General features: G+C 48.4%; 1 protein-coding gene across 4 annotated transcripts in view; it reads left to right on the top strand.

Annotated features, from left to right (window-relative positions):
• Positions 1 to 1,814: 1,814 nt before the first annotated feature.
• The window catches only part of UBE2V1 (ubiquitin conjugating enzyme E2 V1), a 28,687-nt gene continuing 9,774 nt past the window's right edge, over positions 1,815 to 20,727 (top strand). The window contains exons 1-2 of one of the 4 annotated variants that reach the window (XM_023626733.2): positions 1,815 to 1,987; positions 17,941 to 18,089. In XM_023626733.2, the coding sequence (XP_023482501.1) occupies positions 1,966 to 1,987; positions 17,941 to 18,089 (171 nt within the window). In that variant the 5' untranslated portion in view covers positions 1,815 to 1,965. Of the gene's footprint in view, positions 1,988 to 2,191; positions 2,396 to 17,940; positions 18,090 to 18,229; positions 18,277 to 20,727 lie in introns of those variants that run through there. The other 3 variants (XM_023626735.2, XM_023626734.2, XM_014735208.3) reach the window with 3 other exon arrangements.

Here is a 20,727-nt window from a genome sequence, read left to right as displayed (position 1 = left end):
ACCCAGTGAGGGGTGAGGGAGGACTGGAACCCAGAACATTCCACTCCGGAGTTGAGTCCACCTTAGGAACCCAAATGCTTCCCACTTGCTACCTGACACTTTACGGTGACCCAAAGTCCAGGGCAAATATTTTCTGTGTTCAAGGTAAACTTGAATCACGTGACATGTGGAATACCGTCAAGATGATTACCTGTTGCCAGTGCTGAGACGGAGACACACGTGGCACTTGGAGAGTCAGTTACAGCTGGATTTTACCTGGTTGGAGAAATCAGGGAAAGCTTCCCGGAGGGGGGGGGGGGGGGGGGTCATGCGGGATCTGAGAACTGAAGAGTGGGAAGAGCACAGAAAAAGGCCGTGAGGAGGAAGAAGACATGTGTTCCAGAGGCCTTGAAAAGGGCCAGGGAAGCTGGAGAGGTACAGCGAGTTTCAGAGGTGCAGGCAGAGCCAGGGAGGGGGAAAGTGAGGTGTACCCAGCGTGCAAGTTTTCACTCACAGGGTTGGAACCTGAGGGTAAAGCCTTCTTAAATTTGGCACCCCATACTAGTCCTGGCCCTAAGTGCAGGGCCTTGTGGGTACGGTGGCCATCCATCCTCGTTTGCCCTGGAGAGTCCTGGTTTCTGCTTGTTGTCCCGGCAAGATTATATTAGGCCCCCTTTCAATCTGATGATTGTCCTTGTTGGATGATAATTCTGTGGCTGTTCAATTTGTAAAGTCTGTATTTTATCCCAAGGGAATGGGGAGCCACTGAATGTTTTAGCTGAAGAGCATTTTGAGCAGACATACAGAGAAGGGACCATGGGGGCAAGAATGAAGGCTGCTGGGGTCATCCAAGTGGGAGACAAGGGCAGCCTACCTTAAGTGGGAGAAGTGGATGGAGTTGAGAAATGCTTAGGAGGCATTGCTGTCAGAACAAGGGGATGAATTGGATGTGCTGAGTGAGGGCTTCCAGCTTCCTTGTTCCTCTGTCCTGGAAGTCCTGGTCCTTCCTCTGCTGGTGTTTAGCTGTGTGACCTTGAAGCAGTCCCTTCATCTCTCTCAAACTGTTTCTACATCCAAATAAGAGCTTCTCAGACCATTTATAATAAAAGAGAAGTCTTTTCTTGGGTTTAACATTTATTTGCAAATATATGTCCCCGGGGCCTTTGCACATGCTGTTCCCTCTACTTCTTCCTCATCATTCAGGTCTCCTTTGAAATGTGACCACCTTAGAAGGTCCTCCCTGACCACCCCGTGCCGCCCCTTTCCCAGTTTACTCTCTATCATATCATAGTTATGTTCTATCCTATTTATTTGTTTACTTGCTCTCTGTCTCCGACTAGCATATAAGCCCATAAGAGCAGGGACTTGCTTTACAGTGCCTGGCACATAGTAGGGGCTTACTAAATATTTGGGTGAAAAGATAGATTGATGCGTGAATGAATGAATGAATGAGTGAATGTTTTCCCTGCCACCCAAATCATTTAGCCGCCCAGCTACAAGCCTCCTCTAGCCCGGGAGCATCGACCCTGGAAGCAAGACGATCTGGCCTGGGTTCAAATTCTGACTCAGCCATTTAACAGCTGAGTTTAGATAAATCACTTAACCCCTCTCAGCTTCACTTTTCACATTAATTCCGAGCTGGGAGAGATGTTGTGAAGACCCAGCTACTTAGGAAAACGCCCGAAGCGAAACAGGCGCTTTTTTAAAACTTTTTCTTCTTCTTTCACCACCCGGGCCCTTCTCACCACGCCCCTCAGCCCCTCCCTCGCACCCGGGGCCGGAGCGCCCTGCAGGTTGCCGGGCCCTCGCGCACACAAACACTTCCTCTCCCTTCGGCCAGAGATCGCCCTTGCCGGCCGCGGGGCGCGCGGTCCGCGGGCGGGCGTCAGCGGCGGCGGCTGCGCCTGCGCGCGCGCCTGCGCAGAAGGGGCCGGGGACGGGCGGGGGGTGAAGAAGGGGCCGGCCTTCGAGCGACAGCGACGCAAGATGGCAGCCACCACGGGCTCGGGTGAGCGGGGGCGCCGGGCCCGGCCAGCCGAGGGGGCGCGGGCTCGGGCCGGGGGCCGGGGACCCGCAGAGGGCCGTGCGACGGGCCGGGGCCTCCGCGCCCCTCTGTCCGCTGGGCTGCGCCGCGGCGGCTCGGGCGACCTGAGCGGGGAGGAGGAGCAGGCGGCGGCCGGAAGCACGGGCGGGGGCCTGGGGGACTGTGGGCGGCGCGGCGAGGCCCCGAGGCGCCCCGGGCGGCGGGAGGGCCCCGCCGAGAGGAAGGGCCGGGCCCCTCGGCGCTGCGGGGCGAGCCCGGGGGCCCTGCCGAGGAGCCCTGCCGGCGGCTCTTTGGGGGAGATCGAGGGTCCCCTGGAGGATGAGAAGGTTCCCAAGAGCGGACGGAAGCCCTTTACGGGGTGCTGGGGGGCCGGTGAGCCATGGGATGTCCGTCTGGCGGGGACTTAGAGAAGCCTCTCAGGATGGATAGGGGGAGGAAACGGGGTCCTAGGGGTGACTGAGGGGGTCCCCCATTGGTGAGGGGGACAGCTCCAGCGTTAGCTTCGGGGGTGGGGTTAGCTGAGGAGATCTCTATGTTGATTGGAAACGGGGACGCTTGGGGTGGCTGCTCTAGGGGGATTAAGGGCCTTTCCACAGGGTAAGCGAGGAGGAGAGCATCTCCTTTTCCGGAGGGACGTGGTGGGAGCGGCCCGTGGGGAAATGGCCCCGTCCTTCCCGGGCACCTGCTTGAGGAGACAGATGTTGGGGGGCAAGCTCTCAGTGAGGCACTTGGCGGGAGCTCGCGATATTGGGGGAAGAACAGGTGAATTGGGAGCCTTGGAGGTGTCTGGGGTGGGGACGGCGGGGGGGGGGGGGGGTGGTCAACCGAGGGAAGGCCTGTGCGGTGGGCGGAGTGGGAAAAGGTCAGGTTTCAGAGATTTCTGTTCGAGAAGAAAAGTCTCCTCCTCTATTGGGTGAGGGACGCCTGCCCTGAAGTGTCTGTCTTACGGAGACCGCGTTGCCTGCCACTCCTCTGGATGTTGGTGATAGATGGTGGGCTTCGCTCGGGAGTTCCCCATTGGCTGGATGGGCATGGGGAGAGGCACAAGTGAAATGAGAGCTCATGGGTGGGCTTTGGGGAGGCTGAGCACACCCCCTTTTTTCCAGGATGGGAGTGGGGGCTGCATTTTGCAGACGGGGCCCAGGGTGGGGGGGGGGGTGGTTCTTCCAGGCCCTTGTGGGTTCAGGGAGGCAGCATTTATCTTGAGGTTGGATTCCCTGCTCTGCACTCCTAAGATGGGCCAGAGAATCAGACTCTGAGGGTCTGTTTGAGTTAGCATTCTACAATTGAGTATGGGCGGCAGTGGGGGGGAGGGCGGATTCAGGTGGCCTTCTTGAGGAGGCAGGCTGAGGAAGGGCCCCCGGACTGGCTGATGAGGCAAGAGAGTCAGTTTCTGGAAGTGCAAGATTTGGGGGGACTGTGTGTCCCCCTTTTGGTGAGGAGCCTGTACCCTGAGGTGCCTGGCAGTGACGCTGGCCAAGCAGGTCCTCCCAGATGGGGTGACGGTGGGTGACCTCTGATGGAGAAAGTAAACTGGGACACCAGGTGGGTACCAAAATCCTCCAGCTGTTTAAGGCCACAGCAGCAGCAGCACTGTTAGGAGAGGGTTGGTGACCCAAAGTGGACAGGGTGAGGGGAGTCCATCTTTCCAGGATGCTGCTCCTCTGGTATCCCAAGGAGCCATCCTCGTCTGACCGGCGGCAGGGTGGGGAGTAGAGGGAGCTGGATGCAGGAGACGGGGCTGAAGTGACCTACCGCAGGCCGCCTTTTACACGTAAAGCAGCGGGGTCTTCCTGGAGGACAGAGACCACACATGCTTTTCCTAGATTTTGGTTTCATCTGATCAGCGCTGAGTCAATTCCTGTGCCAGGATACTGCCAGAGACGCCGTCAGAGGAGAGGCTGAGTCAGGCCAGGCTGCCGTGGGAACTTCTCCGCAGAAGAACACCCCCGCCAGGTTGCTGTGAACTGGGGGTACAGTGTGTCCGTAGCAGCCAGCATTATGGTGGCATTGCAGCTCAGCCCTGCTGGCAGTCACTTGAGGTTGGCTACCTACGATCCAGTTTAACACCTACTTAATTCTAACCTCTCGAGGCCCTGCCAGTTGAGGAGCGCTTCATAAATACTCTGGTGGTCAGAAAAACGTCACCACCTGCTGGCTGGCGGCGCACAGGAGCTCTCGCCATGGTGCACGTGATGCGGAGCAGCCTTTGAGGCGCCGTTAAATGGGCTTCCCCAAACCCTTTTGTTTCTTTATTCAGTAGCTACTTATTGAGGGCCTGCCATGTCCCATTGTGAATAGCGAATGAGGTGGACATAGTTCCTGTCCTTGAGGAGCTTCTGTTCCAGTCAAGGAGAAGGCCATTAAAGAAGTACCTAATTAAGACGGTGCCTGACAGCAGTGACTGCTCTGAAGGAGACTGTGTGATGTGATAAAGGGCATCTGGAGAGGTGGGCAGGGAAGGCTTCTCTGGGGGAGGCATTTGAACTGAGGCAAATGATGGAAGGAGCCAGCCCTACAACACGGGTTACAGGCGTGTCACAGGCAGGGGAGGGGGAGACAGTGAGTGCAAAGGCACTAGGGCGGGCGAGCTTGGCATGTCAAAGAATAAAGTAAAGGACTTAGGGAGCTTGTTGAGGAGACACTTGGAGGGATATGGCTTTGAATTGTCTTCAGTGTGAAGGGAAGCCGTTGAGCAAGTGCCTGGTATGAAGTAGGCATTTAGTAAATACTTGTTGAAGGAATGAATGAGACTCTCAGATAGAGGGGCATGGCGAGATGGGACCCGTGCCCCAGGCAGGGAAAGGAATGTAGAGTGTGAAGAATGGAAGCAGAAAGACCTTAATTGGGTTAAACTAAAGTGAGTGTGCAGGCCTCTGCTTTCTAACCCTGAGAGTCTTTCAGGTGTGGTCCGGGGCCCTGAGGCCTTCCTTAGTCAGGTGTAGAACAAGCCTCTTGATTCATCTGTGTCCCTGGTTGCCAGGAAACAGCTGTGAAGCCTTTGACTTCCTGTAAGGGCTGAACTTAGTTTTTTATGGTTACTGCTTTCAGCGCTTGGCTACGACACCTCCCCACCTACCTTGGTTCTGCAGCGTGTCATTTCTGCATAGATCCCAAAGGGTGGAACTGTGAAAAGCCCACTAATCTCTCAGGATGCCTGTGCTGGGACAGGTGACTTCCTCAAACAGTGGCCCTTGGCTGCCAGGTCCTTCCTCTCACCCAGCACCCAACAGGCTTCCCTGACAGTTAACCAGAAACCGAGTGCCAGAAGGGGAAGCCCTGGCTGCGCCTGATTTTAAATTTGCATACATTGGAGTAGCCTCGTCCACGCCCTCGGCGTGTGGAAATTTAACTGTACGGGCAATGGAGGTTAAGTAGTCTTCCACTCCCTTCATGGGTGTTCCCCTGAGAGCTGGAGGTGGCCAGTGAGAACCTGTGGTCTCTGGTCTGGTTCCCATGTGTCTCACCGTGTGAGCCTCTTGTGCCGGTTGTAGCCAAGTGCTTTTTGCACAGCCTGGGCCCTGCGTTCAAGAGGCCTGCCTCGTGTGCTCAGCGGAGGAAGCCGCCATCTGCTCCGGCCATGGGGGAGGCCCTTAGTTGGGCCACTGCTCCTGCTCTCCTTAGGGATTGCCAAAGCTCCTTCTGGTGACCGTGATTTCCCCCTTCTCAGTAACGTTAAAACCACCCTCTTTCCCCCAGCACGTTCTTCTCCCTCCCTCTGCCTTTCACCTGCAGTGTAGCTCTGCAGTAATTTGATGAAAGGCTAATACACAATGTAGAGTCAGGAGTCCTCTGCTTAATTCTGAAAGGCGCAGTGAAGTCCAGAGAGCACACGTGGTGAAGTGACTCTTTTAACACTAATGCTCTTACCTCACGTGTATGCTTTAGAGTTCTCCAAGTGCTTTGACTCACCTGTTGTCAGCTCATCCACACTCTTCGCAACCTGGCGAGCTGCCAGGAGAGGCGTTGGCCCCCGCCCCCCCATTGTTGCTGAGGGAGACTGGTGGCTGAGGAGTGGTGACAGACCAGAGCCCAGGGGTTTTGACTCCAGTTCCCTCCCCACCCTGCTCCAGTACCTTAGGAAGGAAATGGAAAGGCGTCGTTTGGGCACATGCTCTTCCCAGGTCTTAGAGTGTCTAATCTTGGTGAGAGAAAGGGCTTTACTGAGAAACATCTGCCAACTGTAGCAGGGACCCTTCTTGTAGCATCCCTGGCTGCTATTGATCCCGTTCTGGGTAACGTGCTGTCTGACGAGAGTGAAGTCCGTTTTTAAACAGCTCTTGCTTATACCTTGTACTCAGTAACTCACACTCAGTGGGCTTGGCGCCCCCTCATGTCATGTGCATAGTAGGTCCTTGTCTTCATTTACGTGCAAGCCCTTCAGACTTCTTTTTAAGCTAGACTTCTAGGCCTTACTCTGTGCTAGACGCTGTATTAAATACGTCATCTCATTTCTTACAGCAACCCTTTGAAGCAGGTATCTATTTTGAAGGTGAGAAACTGAGGCCTGGAGAGCAAAACTGACTTGCCTGAGGCTCAGAGCCAGTGACCTGCAGAGCCAGGGTACAGAACCAGGGCATTGCTGCTCCAGGACACCCGCTCTTGGCCACGTTTTCATTCTTCAGCCCTGTTGCCTCTGCTCCAGCTAGGCATCTCAGGCTCCTTCAGGCAGTGGCAGGTCTGCTGACGCCTCTGCCTCGGCTCATGGGTTCTTTCATGGGTAGACAGTAATGACTGTCAAGGAGGGTTCTTTCCTCATCCTCACATGCACCCATCACAAGTCCGGTAGGTGAAACCCCAGAATAGATGCCAGGTCCTCCTCTCCATCGGCGTTATTGTCGTTACTGTCCAGCCAGGGCCGCCTTTCTCTTGCCTGGAAGACTGCAAAAGCCGCCTGCCTCCAGCCCTGCCCTTTTCCAGTCCATTCTCCGTAGAGGAGGCAGAATGATCGCTTACAGACGTGAAATGGAAACTGCACCTCCCCTGCACCAGGCCCTTCCCACTGCGCTTAGGAGGACATCGGTTTCTTTTCCGGGGCCCGTAAGGCCCTCTGCTGGCCCTTGACCTCGCGCGATATGACACACACGTGTCCTCTTGCTCTTCCCCTTTCAGGAACCCTCTGTCCTAGATCTTCACGTGACAGACTGCTGCTCACTCTTCGGGTCTCAGCTCTCCAGAAAGGCCATCGCTGACCACCACATTCAGTACCGTCTTCTCGGTCGTTATCACGTCTCTCTTCTCATCTCTTCTAAAGTGCTTCGCCTTATCTGAAGTTTTCTTATTTTCTTTCCTATTTTCTGTGTCTTTCCTATTTTCTGTGTCTTTCCACTAGGGCAGGATTCTGTCTTGTTCTCTAAGTCCCTAGCGCCCAGCATAGTCCCTGACATGTAATAGGTGCCTCATAAATATTAAATGTTGCAACGAATTAATCCAGGGTCTCACCTTGACGTAGGCAAATAGATAAATTTGACGTATTTGGATAAACTGTGCATCTGATAGGGCAGAGGCAAAAGTGGCTGCTCAGCCCCTCAAGACGAGCCCTCATCCTGATAGTTGGTATTTCTGGAAGGCCTTCAGCGTAGAATTCACGCTGCCCTCCTTCCCTGGCTCTCCTGACATACTTCCTGCGTGCTATTCTTCGTCTCCGCCCGTCCGCGAAAATCTGACCTTTACCTTGTCACCACCCTAGCAGCAGAGAAACACAGGGCCTTGCCTTTTGTGACCAGCTGTTTGTTGTCACATTGTCTGGACTGTGAAGAATGATAGATTGCCTCTGTTTCTTCCCCGAGATGGGTGGTTCTCCAACTAGCGTGCATCAGAAACACCTGGCGGGCTCGTTCCGCTGCAGGCCCCTCGGAGTTTCAGATTCAGTAGCTCTGTGGTGTAGGGTAGTGCTCTGGGATGCACCTGAGAATTGACGTTTCTAGCATTTGCCTGCAGGGCCGCAGGTCTGGGGGCCATACTCAAAGAACCTTTGCTGTAGAGGAGAGAAAATATGCTCCCCTGGGCAGGCACTAACTAGGCAGCCAGGCTGCACTGGCCTGTTGCTGAGGACTGAGTTACTGCCCCGGCTTGAGGGCCCCTTTTCAGGAACGTTGAATCTAGGTGCATCACCTTCCAGGCCTCGTTATTTTCCGAAATAGGAGCAGCAGCAGGCCCCCAGCTCACTGCCTCCCTTGGATGGGCACCCAAACCAGTTTTAATTAGCAGCGTTCAGGAGCCGCCTGTGAGGCTCTGCCATTTTAACTCAAGACCCAGGCCAGACCAGGGTTTCCTGAGATTGGCATGCTGTCAGAGCTACTGCTCTGTGGCCATGATTTTCCTAAAAGATGTTGATGTTTTAAAGGGCTTCAAAATCCTTTTTGTACCACAAATATTTTAGTATGTTGCTGTGTTTCAAATGACTGCATTAAATGTTTTACTATTACATGGTGTAAAACCCTATCAAGTATTTATGCCTTTTCAACCTGGTTGTCGTATTTTCTGTGTAATGTCCTGCAGCTGCTGACTTTTCAGTTTATATTTAGCCAAGAGAATAACTGGCTGACTTTTTATACTGACACAGATCCAGGAAAAATCCTTCTGGAAAGAAGAATTCTGAAGTAACAGGAACAGATGTTTTCTTTTAAAAAGTCTTGGATTACTGTGATATTTTAGCACCTTGGTGAAGTTATCTTAACATTTGCATAGGTAACTTCTTAATAGTTACACTTTATTAAGATTAACCAGAGTCCATTTTGACATCCGTTACATTGTCATTTGAAGCTGCCTTTTAGGGGTCAGATTCACACAGAAATATTAGGACTCTTAAGATTTAGGTTGATTTAATGGATTCAAGTGCCGTAGGAATAAAACACATGTTAGCATTCTTGAATCTTTCTGATCTGTTAGCTTCTGTCTGGGGGCATATGTGGATTTAGTTTGTTAACGTATTCACTGAAATCTTATGTCTGAATTAACCTGCCACGACTTCGAGCTTGTCCTCTCCATTTGGGATGGGATGACGTCCTCACTTAGGACAGATGCGCTCTCAGGGTCTGCAGGCCTCTGAACTTGACCAGCGTTTGGATCTGTGTCCCTGGACAGCCCCTGAAGGCCTAGAACTAGGGTGTGGTCAGGCCACTTGGAGTTAAACGCTCCTGCTTTGTAGAAAATATTGATGTACTAACTTTATGTGCAACTTCTAAAGGGTTTGGAATGTCGGTAACTTGCTTTCGTGTATGTATTTTGTGCATCGGCTCACTTTGTAGTGAAGAATCCTTGACTTGTGTGGTTTGGGTGCACAACCAGGTATTCCCTCATTTTAAGAAGAAAGTAAGTTTCCCTAAAAGTCTTGATTACACTTCATTTAAAAAAAATGAAATTTTAATTATCTCAAAATAAAAAGCCTTAGGTGGCTCAGTTATTTGGTATCGGTCCCCAGTATCTTGGTCACAGTAGACCACATTAGAGTTTACAGTAGGAGAGGCAGAGAGACTGCCATTGCTTCAATCAGGGAGCCTGTATTGAGTGTCATTAGATGCCAGACGGCGGACCAGATTCTGGGAAGCAGGGCTGAGTGAGTCACAGCTCTAACTTGAGAAGCTCAGAGAGTGAGTCAGACAATAAAAAAGAAAGAAAAGAAAATTTAAAGAAAGTAAAAAATACAGCACAGACGTTATGTGAGAGTGAAGGTATATGGGGGAGGGGGGGCTCTGAGGAGACCTCTGAAGACTGCCTGGCTTCTGAGTTAAGATTCATATTTCTTCTTAAGATCATTATATTCAGAATTTAATGTATGACTTGTCTTGGGCTGTTTAAAATCCATGCTAAGCCCCTCTGATAGCCTTTATAATATTAGACTCCCTTGTAATAGTGCTGTGCATGTTCTCCTGCTATATTTTCAGAAATAAACCTGTTAGAATTTTGTGACATGGAGCATTATTCATTCTGAAATACCATCCCCAGCTGACACCCAGCCACCCATTCGTCCATTCAGCAAGCATTTGAGTGCTCACTTTGGCAAAGGACTCTTTGAGTTGTTGGAAATTCAGCAGTGAACAGAACAGATGAAGTCTTACTCTCGTGGAGCTTGTGTTCAGATGGGAGGGACAGACAGTAAACAACTAATGAAGTGGAAATGAGTAAACGTAAAATGTCAAGTGGTGATGAGTGCAGTGAAGAAAAATAAAGCAAGATAAGGGGATGGGAAGTTAGACCTTAGATGAGAACTAAGGGAGGCAGCCAGCCCTTCACAGCTCCGGACAGAATTCGAGGGTGAGGGAACGGCGAGTGCGAGGGCAGAAGGTCGGCTGCCTGCTGAGGAACTTAAAGATGGGTGCGGTGGCTGGCAGAGGGTGAAGAAGCAAGCAGAGGGTGGTAGGAACTGCTGTGGGAGAGGCAGGTGGGGCTCTGTAGGCGAGCTGAGGAGGTAGACGGGTGCTGCTTACAGGGGGAGGCCGGCGAGGGCTTTGAGTAGGGGGCGACGGGCTCTAACATACCTTGAAAGGCTCACCGACCAACAGGCTGTGGGTAGAGACCACGTGCACTAAGAAACCACTGAGGAAGCTGAGGCGGCCGGAGTGGAGATGGTGCAAATGGTCGTATCTGAGATCTCTTTGGAAATGGGTTGGATATGGGGTGTAAGGGAAAGATTTCATATCATGACTCCAAGATTTTTGGCCAGAGCAATCTGGTAAATGTTCGTGCCATATACTGAGGTGGAGGAGTGGGTAGTTTTTTCTTTTGAGGAGTGCAAGGGAGTTCTGGTTGGAAGGGTTTTAAGTTGGAGAGGCCTATTTGGCATCTGAATAGAGAGGTCTGGGAGGCTGTTAATTGAAAATGTACATTGGAGAGTCAGCACTTCCTTGGTCTGCGTAAAATCACTTGGGGAGTAGAGTGGACAGAAACGCAGTCTGGGGGCCGTGCCCTGAGGCCGGCAGCCAGTGTGTGGGAATCAGGGAGGCGAGGCCAGCAGCGGGGAGGGAGGAGGGAGAGACGAGGTGCTGCTCAGGCTCAGAGCTCCGGGGCTGAGGAGAGGGCTGCCTCCGGGGGCAGTTTTGTGAGTGACTGGGTGGGAAGCCTGGTTGGAGCAGGTGCAGGTAGGGTGGGGAACTGCAGGCGACGCGTCTGGACAGCCCTTTTGAGGTTTCCTAGGAAGGGACAGAGACAAGATGGTGGCTGGGGGGGTATGGGGTCAAGTGAAGGGTTTTGTTTCTTATTTCATGATGGCTAATACAATGTGCTGATGAAGGTGCCTCAGTGCCCTGTGCTAGCTGTTACACCAGGTGCCTTACAGGGTCTGCCTCATCGATTCCTCCTTGCCATCTACAGAGACGGTGTTGGGGTCCCTGTTTTGCTGAGGCTCGGGGCACCTTGCGCTGTCACACAGTAGATTGCTAGGGAGTTGCAGAGCGAGGACTTGATCCCAGGCCTGTGCTCTGAGCCCTCTGCTGAGAGATTACAGAATTTTCCCTGAAGCATACTCTGATTCTTATTTGTGGGAGGTGTCTTAGCCATTACTCTGACCAGCCTTTTTAAAACAGCCTGGTAGACCAGCTGTCCTTGTTTGTGACTCTCTGTCTGTGGCATCTGAAGATCATGTGTGTGAGCACACACAGGGAAGCACGGATTGACTTTGTGCTTATCTTTATCAAGTGGAGTACGCATACCTTTTTATCCTTTGCTCAATTTTTTGAGTTTTCAACAAATATTTGTCTAAAGCCTACCATGTAAAGGCCAGTTGTTTTTGTGTCACATTGTAAAAATGGGAACTACCACCATAGTCATGCAGATTAATATGTGCTGCCTCAAATCTCTTAGCTTCCTTCTGTTTCCCATCATCTATGCCTATCAGAAGTCCGATGACGTGTCCCCTTAGGGCATTTGCTCTAGGCAAGTGCTCCTCGCTGTGGATCCCCACGTGTTAGTAGCACATCCAAACGTGGCCTCCAGTCCTTCCATCCCATCCTGGACGTTACCCAGGAGATTTGCCTCATCTCTTGCCCTACTCAGAGACTTTTGCAGCTCCCCACTAATTACCCACAGGATAAAGTCCACTTCCTCTTAGCAACATGGCCCCACCTCTATAACTTTCATCAAATTCAGAGGGATCTATGACCCCGTCAACGGTTAAGAAACATTGTCCTATGATAGATTATATTTCTTTCATATGTTTTGATACTGTTTTATTTTATTAAACTTTTTTTTTTTTTCGGTGAGGAAGATTGACCCTGAGCTAACATCTGTTGCCAGTCCTCCTCTTTTTACTTGAGGAAGATTGTCCCTGAGCTAACACCTGTGCCAACCCTCCTCTATTTTGCATGTGGCTTGATGAGCCACAGCATGGCTTGATGAGCAGTGTATAGGTCCATGCCCAGAATCTGAACCCACAAACCCTGGGCCACTGAAGTAGAGCATGTGAACTTCACCACCACACCACTGGGCCAGCCCCTGTTTCATGAAACTGTATGTGTATATCTAGTTTCTATAGTGAGACTTTATACTCTGATTGGGAGGCCTCTATTTTTGTTTCTTTTATAGCCCCTACAAGGTCTAGCATGGTCTTGGATAAGTGTTGGATAATTCTGGTGCTGAAAGAAGATGTGTGTGTACATGTATGTTACTGCCGAATTTATGTACAGGAAAATTTTGACAAGCAGGTAAAAAGCTTAGCAAATTTCTTTTTTAGTTGCAGTCCTGAAATGTGTGGGGTTTTTGCATGTAAGTGCAGAGTGAGCTCAGTTTTACATTAAACATGGTGAGCCCAGAGTGGACCCTGACCTAGGAGAATGCAGTATGTCAGCTAACCGGGTGTTGATTAGCCACTTCTGTTTAATTACCAGAAAAAGCTAAGTGAACCACTCCATGATTTGTAAATTTTTTGTAATTCCTGATTTCTCTGAGGTATTGTTGTTCCCTAAAGTTGACTTTTAATCAATTTTTGAGTGAAAATAAAGTTATGGCTTAGAAAAAGTGAATTAAAAAGTAACAGTTTCCTTTAGAAGCTATCCAATTTGTGGACTTAAATTCTTCAAGATTTAGCTAAGTAAAGGTTAACAGAGTACTTAACTGCCCAACGCTAGATTAGCCCAACATTTATCAATCTTTACTGCCCTTTCTGACGAAAGACGGGGTTTAAGCCAGCCTGAGCTAAACCTAGGATGTTAGGGCTCATGGATTTTTGAGAACAATTAGGTGACACTAGATGTTGCAAAGTGGTGGTCCAGAAGCAGAATCTGACCTAGAGACATTTGGCCAGAGCAAAGGCGTGACTGTCCCCTTTAGACAGGACGTGTGTTCTCCAGCTCACCTCAGTTCTGAACACTGCCAGTTGTTTTAAGCCAGACATTAAAGAAATATGCAAAGCCGTACCACTCTTCTCACTATTTTTCTTTTGTTCTTTGGAAAATATAGTTATCTCATAAGGTATGTTATCTGTCTTAACAGGTAATAGTTTATTGTGGTTAGTATTAAATGAATTAAATATTTTTAAAATTTGTTTTAATTTCTAATTCGGTAAATATCAGTAGCTGTAATGTACATAAACAAAGGCTCTTTGAAATCTTCAGTAATTTTCAATAATGTAAAGGGGTCTTGAGACCAAAAAAGTCTGAAAACTGCTGTTCAAATAGAATAAATGCTTATTGTAATTAATCGGTATATAGCACAGTTATTCTGATATTTATGTGTATATTCCACCTCTTGCTCGGAATATTTCTAGACTGCCTAATAGATATTGGCCAATCCAAAATTTTTCATTTATTAAACTGTTTCTGATGCCTATTTTGTCATTGAATCACCCTATAATGTCACTACTGCAAAAACAACAAAAAGCTGACTTTGCCCTCTGGAGCTCAGGTACTGTTGGACATGCTAACCTAGACACGGTGAGGCTGACGGAGCTGCCTGCTGTTTTGTGCAGTGGTGTGTGTGGGCTTTGCACACTGTTTTTCGGTAATTGCGTGTCTGATCCAGTGGAAATGTCTGTGGGAAGTGTAGGATTCTCTACTAACAGAATATTCCCCTGCTTCACAAGTAAAAATCAAGCCTCAGACAGAACTTGAATTCACTCCCTGTTGTGAAACCAATAGCAAGGAGCTTGTGATACGTGGATTAGGATTTCTTAATCAGATCTGGCTGTTAGAGGAAGAGGTAACCCTTCTAGCCACAAGGATGTTCTTTGCTAAAGTTTACGAGAGGAATAGTCATACCAGAAGTACTTAGTCCAGCCTGACTTAAGTATCTGACGCAAGAAAGTAGCACATTTTTTATCTTGTTGAAAACAGCAACTCGGAGTAGAGGTCACACGTGTGACTTCCGTTGAGTAATGATGGGAGCTGCGGTGCTTTGCCATGTTCGTTTGACTTGAACAAGTTTTGGTAACATTAAAGAACATGGGCCACTTAAAGTTAGTCACTTAGGGAATACCTTTCTAAGACTCCCAGTCTTAGAGAATCCTTGATCCTTGTTGCAGTCAGTGTCATAGAACTGAAGACCTGAAGAAGGTGAGAGAGCATGACTGATGGATGTCTGGGGGAAGAATGTTCCAGGCAGAGGGAATAGCAAGTGCAAAGGCCCAGAGGTAGGCCCTTGCCTACAGTGTGGTTGACAAGATTCCTAAGTTGTTTTGTTTTTTATGCAAATAACATGAGATCATGGTAAATGAAATCAAAATATAGGCAAAGGGGGAGAGGAGGGGATCACCCATAATCCCTGCATCCAGAGATAGCCACTGTTACCGTCTTGGTCTCTACCCTTTCCAATTTTCTTAAGTTTCTTCAGATGTCACTTAGTATCTGTATTGGCTCACTAGGGCCGCCATAACAATATACTACAGACTGGGTGGCTTCACAGAAATGTACTTGCTTACAGTTCTGGAGACTGGAAGTCCAAGCTCAAGGTGTCGGCAGGTTTGGTTTCTTCTAGGCCTTTCCCCTTGGCTTGCAGGCGGCTCCTTCTCACCGTGTCCTTGCATGGTCCTTCCCCCATGCATGCTGCTTTCCTGCTGTCTCTGTGTGTCTGAATTTCCACATAAGGACACCAGTCCGCTTGGATCAGGGCCCACCCAAGGGCCTCATTTTAACTTAATCCCCTCTTTACAGGCCCTCTTTCCATATATAGTTGTATCCTGGGGTGCTGGGAATTAGGGCTTCAACATACGGGTTTGAGGGGATACAGTGCAGCCCATTATGCCATCTGTGAACAAGCACATCAGATACTTGTCGGTCTTCCTTTCACTGATTCTGTGCTCTTAGGGTAGTCATTTTTTACTAGTGCAGGCTTATAAATTAACCAGTAGTAATAGCAATAGTAATGCACAGTGATTTTTTTTCCCCTAAGCCAAATTAGTTAGATTATTAAAGATTTAGATTTAACTCTTTCTGAACAAGACATTGTATTGTCTGGCTTTTTGCTTATAATGTCACAGACATCCTTCAGTTTTGTGTTTGCTGGAGGAGACTTAATCCAGTATAACTGAATAATCCAGTTGGCTATTCTGTGAATGAAAAAGGCCAGTGTTTTCCAAATGAACCATTCAAATGTGCTTTCAGGTGTTTGCTGCTTTCTTTCAAGTACTGTCTGTGCTATTTAATATTTTTCTTCAATCAACTGACTTATATTTATTTTGAAAGGAAACTTGTACAATCGTCATAAATGGGAAGTTAGTATAATATTACTTGCCCCAAATAAGTTGTTCTTAAATCCATGACTGTACAGTACAGCGTCCGCCATGTACCGCCTGCGATCATCAAATGCGCCGCTAGCAACTCCATCCTTCCGGTGGCTCAGGCCAGAAGCGTGAGCGCCATGGCGGCCTCCTCACACATTTCCCAGGCTCCTCACAGCGCATCTTACCAGCTCAGACCTCTCAAATATCTAGGGTTGTGTTGCTTCTCACCACCCGCACTGCTGTCACCTTGGTCCAAGCCAGGATTATGTCTTGATAGGGTTGTTGCAGTAGTCTCCCAGCTGTTTCTGCTCTAGCTCCTTCACCATATTCTTCCCACAGCAGTCAGAGGGAGCTTGTTAAAAACAAGTCAAGGGGCCGGTCCGGTGGTGCAGCAGTTAAGTTTGCACGTTCCACTTTGGTGGCCCGGGCTTCACTGGTTCGGATCCCAGGGGCGGACATGGCACTGCTTGGCAAGCCATGCTGTGGCAGGCGTCCCACATATAAAGTAGAGGAAGATGAGCAAGGATGTTAGCTCAGGGCCAGTCTTCCTCAGCAAAAAAGAGGAGGATTGGCGGCAGATATTAGCTCTGGGCTAATCTTCCTCAAAAAAAGAAAATGAATAAATAAAAATAAAAAAATAAAAACAAGTTAGGTCCCGTCACTCCTCTGCTCAGAACTCTGGTGGCTCTTCGTGTCACTCGGTAACAGTTGGAGTCCCGAGTTTCCTGCTGCGCTTCCATCTCGCAGACTTGGTTTTAGCTAAATTGGCGTCTTTGCTGTTCTCTGACACGCTGGGCAAGGCCCTACTTCAGGGGCTTTGCACTTGCTGTTCCTCAGCCCGGGATGCTCCACTCACTGTCCGCAAGTCAGGCTCCGCCCTCTTCAGGTCTCCTGTCGTGACGCCTGATTGCTGTGAGGCTTTCCTTGACTACCTGTTTAAGATTGTGCCGCCTCTCCCCCATTACTCTCTGCTGCAGGCCACCACCAGCTGTCACACTGCACAGTTTGCCTATTTTGTCAATATGTATTTCCCACTAGAAGGTAAGCCCCGTGAGGGCAGGCATTGTTCTGTTCCCTGCTTATTCTGCAGTGACATGTAGAAGTACCTGACATGTAGAAGATGCTCAGCTATTTATTGCAATGGAACTAATAGTAGCGTCTGCCTCACGCTTTGGGAAGTACTGAGATATACTGCGAACAGGGCCTCTCCCGCTGTCTCGAGCCCCTCCCGTGGGTCTGTCTTCACAGTCATATGTTGAATACTGCTTGCCTCTGAGAATCTGGCCATTTGGCAGCTCAACACTTAAGGCAGAGAAAGCTTGTAACTTGTCTAGATCCTGAGATATTTCCAAAGGAAATAGTCCAAATGCCAGGGAAAGAGGGAGAAGGAGGGAGAGGCCGGCAGGATTGGGTCGGAGAGCAGCCTTAGGAGTGCTGCTCTGTGCCCAGGTGCTGGGTGGGAGGCAGTCGGTCCCCTGCCCCCCACAGCCTCTCCGCCCTCTGGCCCCAGGGCCCAGCTCCATTCTGGAAGACGTCCAGACCCAGCTCAGGCCTCGGCCTGAAGTCGGGTGTACTGGCTCCAACCTGTGAGATATCTTTGTGTGCTTGCTTCCGTGAGCTACTCACCAGGCTTTGGGATATTTGGAAACAAGTAAATCAGAGAGCTGGCTGCCCTCTTTGATCTTTTGCACAAGTTAAGAGAGAAACTATGGCTTAAATAATTGTAAATTCACCTTCATTGACTTAGTTGATCAAGAGGACACCGTTGTTATAATTTAATACTGCCTGGGCGGCTGTTCTTCCTAAGGTAGTTTGAGAGTCACTCCAACAAATTAGCATACCCTAGCCTCAGAAATGTGTAATAAGAACAAAACAAAAGAAGTAGCCTCTGTTCTTCCAAGACACTTTTGTTAGCACTTGATATTGATGGTTTTCATCATAAACTGGTGGACCCAAATTATTCGACATGTGAACCCTTTAAGAAATTTGTCAAAGCCGTGGGATGGGGGGGGAGTCTGTCTCGGCTTGGTTGTCTAGCCCTGCTTTAGTCATCATTCACTTGTGACAGAACTGTGTGCCCGCCCTTCTGGTTGTGCGTGTTGATACAGATAGCTTTGTAAACAGCAAGTTTGAGGTACAGGAGATATCAGCAATTTTTTGCATGTTAGCATCATTATTCCCAGGTAGTGATAATGAGCAGCTAGCTCTAGGCTTACAGGTTCCCCTGGAGTTGCTAGTATCTTGAATTTCTTTCCATTTATTTTAGGAGTAAAAGTCCCTCGCAATTTCCGACTGTTGGAAGAACTCGAAGAAGGCCAGAAAGGAGTAGGAGATGGCACAGTTAGCTGGGGTCTAGAAGATGACGAAGACATGACACTTACAAGATGGACAGGGATGATAATTGGGCCTCCAAGAGTAAGCGTCGAGCTACGGCTATAAATGTCAATGTCTTAAATTCACTGTGCCTCCTTTTAAAAAATATTAGCCTTATCACGGAAAAAGCTCACCAATGGTATATTTTCTGAAATGTGGCTATTCTTTTTTGACCAGTTTCAGTTTATATATTTGAACCTCCTCTGATGCTGTTTAATCCCTCTAAATGGTAAGCAAAAACCTGTTTAGATTCCTAGTGTGAATTTACATGACAATGTAGACAGTGAGGTTTGAGGTAATTGTACCCTCAGGTGTAGTTTAGAACACTCTTGGGCTTATGAAACAACAAGGCTCCAGATAAAGCCAACGTTCCTGGAGACAGAGTCCACATGAACTTTGGAATGCCTTCACGGTTGTGGTTTTCATTCATTGTTCCCCAGTTCTGCCGTGCATCTGCAGCCTAATCCATCGGGCCATTCAACAGAGCATGACCGCCTGCCTGATCCGCTCTGGTCTGTTCCAGGCACTGTTAGGCCCGGAGACCTTTGCAAAGAAGATGAAGACAATGGGGATGGGGAAAGTGACCTCTCTTTTTAGGGCTTTATGATTTGTGAGAGTTCCCAGTCTTCGTAATGCCAGATCACCTTTTTTTATGGCACATAGTAACCCCCACCCCCAATGTAATTTAATTCTCAGGAGAACCCGTTGTTACGTGCTACTGCTCTGTGGTTGCACTGCATTTACAGATGAGGGAACAGACTCAGAGAAGTGAAGTTACCTGCCCAAAGTCCCATCGCTGGTAATTCCCACACCAGCTCTGACTCCAGGGCCTCTGCTCCTAGCCAACTGTGCTACGTTCTCGCCCTCCTGGTTATATTTTGTTTTCAGCTGTTCCCATTATAGAATTTTCCAGAGTGTTAAGTAGTAATTTGATGTAGGAGTGAAGAAGTAGATTCCCATAATGCGACTCTTACTTGAGACAAGCAATCAGAGATTATCCTGAACGTAGGGGAACTTTGCTGTGTCTGCTTGTGCTTAAGGATGGTGAAGTTCATTCACTCTTTTCACTGCAAGCAAGGTCCGAGGTAGGAGGACACGTAGGACGTGGCATCGTGCTCATTGTTAGACGGTCTGTCGTTCATGTTAGACTGTCATGAACGCTCATGGTGAACGACTGGCTTTGCCATTTAATGTTACTTCCTGAGTCATTTTTGTGACCCTGTAGTTTTGTTTTTTGGATTTTTAAAAATATATTCAATCTGTTTTTACTCATTTCTAGATCTTTTTTTAATCCCTGAAAGCCAGGATTTCCTGTATCTGTAAAATACTGGGGAGAAGCTGCTCTGGAAAGCTTGTTCCCAGGGATCGTTTTTCTTGCTGTCTCTGAAAGTCATGTGGTGATGACCTCCTTCACTGCGTTTCTTCTCTTCCCCAGAGTGGCTTAGGTTTCTTAAGGAGGAGAACTATTCTTCCCTCCTCCTTACTCTCCAGAGCTCCTGGAAATGACTCAGGATGGAGTAGCAGTTAATAGATTTGTTAATCAAAAGACTGATTTTCAGGTTCTAACAAATTAGGAATGAACCATGGCACAGCGTTGTGAACACACTGAATACCACTGAACTACACACTTGAATAAACGAACAGATAAAATGAACCGCTGAGTTCTCTTGAAAAATTCTATTCCACCTGAAACACGTTAGATTACCCTGAGTTTCAGTTTATCGCTTTCCAAAGAAGGCTACTTTCAATGAGTAGCTAGAGTATGCAAGGTACTTTCCATACATCCTTTTTTTTTAATGACAGGTTTATTGAAATATAATTCACATACCATAGAATTCACTTACTGTGGAATACACTCTTAAAGTCTACAGGTCAGTGATTTTTTTTATTCAGAATTGTACAACAATCATTAATTTCAAAATGTTTTCATTACCCCCAGAAGAAACTTCACACCCATTGGCAGTCTGACCCTTCTGACCTCTACCCCTCACCCTTGACAATTACTAATTTGCTTTCTGTCTCTATGAATTTGCCTGTTCTGGACGTTTCCTATAAATGGAATGATACAATATGTGGTCTTTTGTGACTAGCTTTTACTTAGTGTCTTCAAGGTTCATCCATGTTATAGCGCTTGATCAGTAGTTCACTCTTTCCTATGGCGGAATAATAGTCCATTATGTGGATATACCATATTTTGTTTATCCATTAATTAGTTGATGGGCATTTGGATTTTTTCCACTTTTTGCCTATTATGAATAGTGCTATTATTCATAGCAAACATGCTATACACATTTTTGTGTGGACTTGTTTTTTCAGTTCTCTTAGATATATACCCAGAAGTGGAATTATTGAATCATATGGTCACTCTATGTTTAGCATGTTAAAGAACTGCCAAACTGTTGTCCAAAGTAGCCGCACCATTGTGCCTCCCCCAGCACGGTGCGAGGGTCCAGTCTCTCCACACCCTCACCCGTACTTGTGATGATCTGTCTTTTTTACCCTATAGTTTTGATTGCCCTGGCTCCCCAAGGTTAAAAGCAAAGTCATAAAAGGAACTGACTTCTTCTGGGTGCTTCCTGTGACCGACCTAGTTTATGAATAGCTGCAAGGTATATGCTGTGCCTCTGGGACATAACACTGTCATTAAAGCGTCTACATGGAGCGCTTGAGTGACTCAGCT

This window comes from Equus caballus, chromosome 22, assembly GCF_041296265.1.
Source record: "Equus caballus isolate H_3958 breed thoroughbred chromosome 22, TB-T2T, whole genome shotgun sequence".
NCBI classification, from domain to species: Eukaryota; Metazoa; Chordata; class Mammalia; order Perissodactyla; family Equidae; genus Equus; species Equus caballus.
The sequence above is the reverse complement of the archived record's forward strand: the minus strand, read 5'-3'. Positions and strand labels throughout refer to the sequence as shown.